General features: G+C 46.9%; 1 protein-coding gene across 2 annotated transcripts in view; it reads right to left on the bottom strand.

Annotated features, from left to right (window-relative positions):
* Positions 1-7500, bottom strand: part of pax7a (paired box 7a) — a 62129-nt gene that overhangs the window by 20047 nt on the left and 34582 nt on the right. For both annotated transcript variants that reach the window (XM_076267315.1, XM_076267314.1), the window contains exons 6-7: positions 3278-3443; positions 2701-2900 (exon numbers count right to left, since the gene is read on the bottom strand). In XM_076267315.1, the coding sequence (XP_076123430.1) occupies positions 2701-2900; positions 3278-3443 (366 nt within the window). The remainder of the gene's footprint in view (positions 1-2700; positions 2901-3277; positions 3444-7500) is intronic.

Here is a 7500-nt window from a genome sequence, read left to right on the forward strand (position 1 = left end):
AGTGTACACACATTCTGACACACCACACACAAACTTTCTACTCCACACTAATGTTGTAACTTTTCCAAAATAAAGTAAGGGTTTATCAGGATATTATCAAATAACTAAAAAAAATCCTTCAGAATGTATGATTTAATTATGCAATAGAATTTTACCTTATCAATTGAAATGCAAAAATACACTTTTTTGTGTTAAGTATTAATGAATAAATATAAAGGGAACCTTCTAATAAAAGATAAAAAATTGAATTTTGCTTCCAATGTTGCCCAAAGGCTGCTGCCGCTGTAATCCCTGGTGTCAAAGAAGAAACATTTATTATCTCTGTACCGTGGTGTTTGTGTGTGTGTGCGTATGTGCGTGTGTGTGTGTGTGTGTGTGTATGTGTGTGTGTTTGAGAGAGAGAGAGAGAGAAAGTAAGAAAGAAAGAGAGAAACTTGTTTATGTGTGTAATGTTTAAACATGTGAGTGTGTTTTGTGAACGGGTGTTTGTGTGTGAATGTGTGCCTAATAAATGTGCACTGTGTGTGTCTATGTGCATTTTCTTGTGTGTATTTGCACACACACAAGTGTCTGCGCAGAGGGAGAGGACACACACACACACACAGACAGACACACACACACACACACACTCTCTGCATTACTGTAGCCGCTCTAACTCTGTATCCGGTGCTAAATAGCCCCATTAACAGGGAGGGGGGAAAGCCCCTGCATGTTGCGCGCATTTATGCAGGTTTGCAGGGTGCGTATTAGCGAGCCCTAAGCCGCAGTGCCACCGCTAACAATCACGGCCGCCGTCAGACACCCGTGTTATCCCCTGATGATGACGCGCCGCACAAAATCTCCTTTTGTCGCAAAAATCCGCAACTCTTTCTTCTCCGCAGAAAGAGCGCGTAATACCAAGAATGTTTCCAATCTGCTTGGATAATATGAAAAAAAAATTAAAGACGGGAGGAGGGAAGGAAAAGAAAGAAAGAGAGAGACAAAAAAACTACCAACGAACGAGGGGGTAATTGCGAACAAATGCAGCATTGAAATTCATTTTCAACTCTTTACACACCATTTCAATCTTATTTTCTGCTTGTTAGCTACATCTTGTTGGTAAGGGTCGGCAAGACTGCCCAGTATTGATGGGTAATTGTGCATAATTCTCTCCTCACATGCGATTTGCATCAATACCATTTCTGCGTGATGCTGTTATGAGGTATTTAGGAATCAAACCGTCCTAAAAGAAGTCTCATTGAAAACGTTCATTAGGAAAGGGCCAAGACAGGATAACAAGGAGAATCCTTGTCGTCTCTAACAAGACATACAGACACATCACACACACACACACACACACTAGCACACGCAGATACACTAGTAATGACTGTCACACTCTTAAACACACCCACATGTGAATATACACACAAGCATGCACAGCTGCTGTTGCGTGTTAAACAGAGGGGTAAAATTGCACAGCTAAATACGCCTCTAATGCCTTCCATTGACTCAAATGCCAATTAGGACAGCAGGGCATCTAATTACATTTAGTAATGCTCTTCACTGCTTTCTCCAGGAGAAAAAGAGGGGGAGGAGAAGGAAAACGAGGAGAGGAGAGGAGAGGAGAGGAATGAGATGAATGGAAGACGTTACTCACAATGCACCTCGGCACCAAAGCTCTCCACATCCCATCCACAGCACTCTTAAGAATACAGTCTTGTTAGTCTTTTTTTCCGTCCATTTTAGAAAAATTGCAATAACATTGCTAATTACACCAGAATCCGCCATCTCCAAACAATTATGAGCTTAGTGTAATGAGGAGATGCGGGGGTGGGGGTGTATTTTTAATTCAGAGTCTTACATTGCGATCTGTTCCCAGTGTTATAAGAAGGATTTGGGCGTCCCTAGAAACTTTGCGCAGACAATAGCAACAGTGCTTTGGTGTCTGGCAGATGTTGGTCGCTATCGCGATGAGAGCTAATTTATTGACGTTCAACCAATTACAGTAATGTGTGGGGGGAAGTCTATAAAAACTTTATGGCGGACGCCCAAGCGTGAGGCACACCAGCTGGATAAATGAGCAGCGCTGACGAGGACGGCGGCAGCAGCAGCCCACACAGCTATCTGTACAGGACAGAGATGGAGGTGTTGGAGCCAAGATGGAGCAAGAAGGGCATTGGTAGTGCAGTCTGGTAGTGCCGTCTGGGCAAAAGCAACAAAAGCAATCCACTTCATAACCTGACCATTGCCATAAACCCTCAAACTCTTCCTCATCCCTTCTTTCTGATTGTTTAGCTGGCAGACCTACGAGTCAGAGTTTAAATACCAGCCATCACAAAGTGTCCTTACATTACTTAAAAATAATGGCAGGTACAACACAAGTATATTTTGTGACATATTACTAGGCCAAAATCCTGACTATTTACATCATGTGCGCAACATTAAGTGCACATTGCATGTCTGAATTGCACATCAGCTGAATGTTGAGAGGGAAGGTATTACCTGAGGATGTAGAGAATGAATGGAAAGAGGAGTCTGAGAGGAAAAGGCAATACTGTGTGTGTGTGCGTGTGTGTGTGTGTGTGTGTGTACACTACATAATGAGTGAGTAATATTGTATTAGGCAGGCACATAATGCAGTAGTGCAGCGCTATGAATCATTGTGTGTGAGTGTGTGTGTGTGTGTGAGTGTGTGTGTGTGTGTGTATCCAGAGCACTTACCTGTGGGGAGAGGCCGTTGCTGACGGGGTTCATGTGGTTGCCAGAGGCCGAGGGGGTCATGAAGGTGTCGGAGTAGCTGGAGAAGCCATGCCGGTTGGCTGACGACAGGCCATAGGCGGAGCTGCCATCTGCTGAGAGCCCACTCTGGTGCATGGAGGAGGGGGGCAGGGGCTGGGGCCGGTGCAACGTGCTGCTGCCATCTGATGTGGGCAGGGAGGGTCAGGTGTGAACAGACGAGAATGTGAACAGGTGCGACTCGTGTAAGCACAGGCGAATGCAAACACACAGTATGTATTAGACTACAGTTATTGGGGTCTACATTTTGGGGTCAAATCCATGTGTTTTAGGCTGCTGTGTGTCACATTTTGTGGAACATTCATTCTATTGGCTAGTGACCACTGACCTACTGCTAGTGACCCCCACATCATAACATCAGATTACAGATAACAGAATGACAGTGCTAGTCTGAGTGTTTTACAGTGTTTCAGTCTCACTGTAATGAGTGTTTGTATTTGAAAGCACATCTTTTCCACTCCTCGAGGCACGCGTCTTTCACAGAGGACCGTGAGGTTCTCACCTTGTGAGAGGGTGGTACTGGGGTAGCCGGACTCAGGCAGCTGGTACGTGGGTAGAGTGGGCATTCCAGTGGGGGGGAAGCCACCTGGCAGGAGATGGTTGAACGCAGCGAGCTGATTGGCTCCCGCTTGCTTACGCCACCTGGCTCTTCGGTTGCTGAACCACACCTGGAGAGGAGGGAGTGGAGGAGAGCTTAGTGGAAGATGAAGAGCTTAGTGGAAGATGAAGACAACAAAAGGAAAGGTATGGAGTTTTCAGTGAAAGAGGTGTGTGTGTGTGTGTGTGTGTGTGTGTGTGTGTGTGTGTGTGTGTGTGTGTGTGTGTGTGTGTCTGTCTATGCACATGTGTTTGATCAACATGTCAACATGTCCATTTTAATGCAGTGCAGAGCGTGTCTCTAGCAGGCTGAGTGATGTGCTGCCTCCCCTGTAGGTGAGTGAGCTCGAATGTGTGGGTCCATAGGTGAGTCTCAGTGTGTGTGTGTGTGTGTGTGTCCGTGTGTGTGTGTGTGTGTGTGTGTGTGTGTGTGTGTGTGTGTGTCTGTGTGTGTGTGTGTGTGAGTGATGGAGTGTGTAGCCCATGTGGGAAGCTGTGTCTGTGGTGTTGGTTTTCCTAAGTAGCTGAGGCTGAGGTCTGTGCAAACACGACTCCCTGATCCACCCTCCCCAGCTCTGAAGTCATTAAGAGGTCATAAGGGGGTCGTTGAGGGGTGAGAGGTCGCTCTCCCCATGTCTTCATGGCAGACAGCTCCCGCATGTTTGTGAACCTGTTCCTCGCTTTGAAGGGGGACCGCGAGGAATGTCATCCCGTAGCCCTGGGCCTGGGGAGCAGAGACGTGTCCCTCTCAAGCCGCCCAGCTCTCTCTCTTACTCTCTATCTCTCTCTCACTCTCTCTCTCACTCACTCTCTCTCACACACTCTCTCTCTCTCTCTCTCTCTCACACACACACACCCTGTCTGTTTCTGTCACCCTGCCTCAGTCTCACTCTCTCTCTCTACATCCCTACCTTATACCCCACACACATTCTTCCATCTCTTTACCATTTCTTTTTCTCTTTCTCCCATTTCACTTTCTATACCTTTTTTTCTTAGGTAAAACTTTCACTCTTTTCTAATCTGCCTACTGTTCCAGTTTCTTAATTAATTAAGTTAATAATGGTCTTCCAGATTGTTTGTTTTTTTCTCTCATAGTGAATGTTGAAAAAATAAATGTTTACAGAGCCCACTCTCAACTATTGCACACATATATGCTGCCTGTTCACTCACACAAACACATGATCACACACGTCTAAATTCAATGCAACAATTCCTTGACTTAATTGAGGTTAAGTGAGTGCATCACACTCCAGCGTTCTTTTAAATCAAAAGGACAAAGCCATGTGGCTCAAAGAAGCTAATCATCCCTAAACACATACACACACACACACACTGACTTCACAAACACACACACTATACATTCCGCCAACGTTTAAGGTCCAAATAGGATAAGCGAATAAGTCTCCATACGTCTGAAATGAAGCCTAGACAGACTCTTTTTTTCCCCGATGCACCACAATTTACACATTAAGAAAAAAGGGCCTTCTGCTTGGGCTAAACATGAATATGATTAAAGGCCAGTGAAAAGGGCCGTCGGGGCGGCCAGCATCTTGCTCCATTTCACCGGAACAAGGCCAGGGCTGGATGTGTGCGAGGAGGTTGAACGGTGCTCCCCACCCCCCCATACACACACAAACACACACACACACACACACACACACACACACACACACACACACCCCTTCCGTCCCTCCTCGCTCGGGCAATTCATCAGAGCTTAATACACTGTCAGCGCAGTTCATCTAGCGCTGTGTTTCAAATGGACCGGGCCATTGTGGGGCCAGATGAAAGGGGGAGACAATGGGGGCTCAATGCAGTCGGGTGAGGAGGGACCACAAAGAGGGGGCGTCCCTTTTTAAACAGATCTGCGCCCTTTTTGGGGTGGGGTGGGGTGGGGTGGGGTGGGGGCCAAGGGGCGGACGGCTGTTCCACTTTCATGGTATGAGCACACAGGGCACATAGTCAAACGCCGTCTCAACGCTTGATCACTGCTGGTCTGCTAGACACTCTTTTGCAAAACACACACAAATGCACATACAAGAATTATAACATTAATATTAGTAAGTAAACACACACAGTGTCATACAGACATATATATACACACATTCATTCAAGAAAGTATTCAAACACATTGACACACACATCTCTGTAAACAAACACTTGCTGTCAATGAGTACTTCATCCAATGCTCCGGCTGTAGAGGCCGGAGGGAGATGGCTGCTATTGGTCCCCTAGTGCCATTTACTGCCGCTGCTATAATGATGTACAAAAGTGTTGTTACAAGCCTGGGTGGATCTGTTACAAGTGGGTTCACAACAGACAGATGGACTGTTGGACACCTCTGTGTGTGTGCAGTGCACGTGAGTGTATGTGTGAGTGTATGTGTAAGTGTGTGTGTGTGTGTGTGTGTGTGTGTGTGTGTGTGTGTGTGAGAGAGAGAGATGGGGCTCAGGGGGAAGGACACCACTCTTCCTCTTTTCCATCCCCCTCTGGATCAGCCAAGCCTGCAGTGACACTTCCCCTCTGACCTTTGCACTCCACCCCTAACCCTCTCCTCTCTTTCATGTCCCAAGCCACTTCCTCCACCCATCTCCCTCTAAATCCCCTGCTCCTTTGGCCCATGTTTCTGGAGGAAAACGGTGATTGGTACAGCAGAACAATTGTTTCAATTAGAAATGAAAAAGAATGAGAGGAAGGAAAAAATGACTCTCCACAGGCTCTGCATTCTTTGGCTGTTATGTCTATTGTTGTTGTTGTTGTTGTTGATGATCAAACGTCAAATGTAGACACTCTCTCTACAATTCCTAAAAAGGGGCCATTCAAGGAGCACAAAAACACCCAAACACTCGAAGGCTCACGCCAAATTCCTGCCATGCCCTACCACATCAATGTCTCCTGCTATTCCATCCCTGAAGCGCTGGCTCTGTTTGTCCCCTAATTGCAGTCACCTCCAACTATTTGGGAGGAGCGCTGACGTCCCTGGCTGGCTCCTGTGTGTGTGTGTGTGTGTGTGTGTGTGTGTATATGCCTGGGTCTGCGTCCAGCCGCCTGCCCTCATCACAAGGCCAGGCACTGAAGCCGATCTGTCTAAGTGAATTTAGCCCGCAGCCCTTTGATGGGCCGAACTGCTGGCCCTTACCCTCTCTCCCTCAGACACACACACACACACACACACACACACACACACACAAATATGGTAAATGCCACAGAGATGGGCACTGTGTGGCAACATCAGGTTACTGAAGTCCAGAGTGGCGCCACAAGGAGAGGTAAAGGGGTCAGTCAGTGAACCAGACATTTGACACTTGCAGGGATCTCACAGTTCCATTCAGATTCCAACAATGTGATCCTGACTAATCAGCACACTGGAATTCTGCACTATATAGTTTGAGGTTTCTACAAACAAATTACAAATACAAATGATTAGCTTGACAACTTACCAATACCTTCAGTATTGATATGTTGCACGCACAAAAATAAGTTGGCAAGATGTTTCCCTGGAGCATCACTGGGGCATCACTGGATGTCTGTTTAGAGTAAAGAGCATCACTGAAGCTTTTGTATACTAAAGGCCATCGCTGGACGTTTGTACGTAGTAAGGGGCATCACTGAAAGCATGTGTGTAGACTAAGGCTCATCTTTCTCTTGATGCCCATGTAAGGCCTATCTTTCTCTCTTGATGCGCGTGCAGGCTAAGTGGCTCGGGATGGGGGGCAGAGCAGGATTTGGTGCTGGGTTCTGGAGCAGGATCACAAAGTCACCTTGGAGCGCTACTCTCCCTCTCTGTTCCCCTGTCTGGGCTCACAGTAAGCCCGGCTAATTCCTCCACACGGCTCTCTCGCTCTTTCTCTCTCTCTCTGTGTGTGTGTGTGTGTGTGTGTGTGTGTGTGTGTGTGTGTGTGTGTGTGTGTGTGTGTGTGTGTGTCAGCATGGACCACACGTTTGCACACATGCAGGCAGAGTGAATCGCTTTCTGTCTTCCTCCTCTCTTTCTCTCACACCATATCTGCTTCCTGCTACTTTCCCTTTTTCTCTTCCTGCCTCCCATCGTCTCTCTCTCTCTCTCTCTCTCTCTTCCTCTCTCTTTCTCATTCCGTATCAACCCCCTACTCCCTTCTACTCATCTTG

The sequence above is a fragment of the Alosa pseudoharengus genome, unplaced genomic scaffold (assembly GCF_046254945.1).
Source record: "Alosa pseudoharengus isolate Yale_2024_CS ecotype anadromous, Long Island Sound unplaced genomic scaffold, YU_APseudo_1.1 YU_APseudo_1.1_scf_5, whole genome shotgun sequence".
NCBI classification, from domain to species: Eukaryota; Metazoa; Chordata; class Actinopteri; order Clupeiformes; family Clupeidae; genus Alosa; species Alosa pseudoharengus.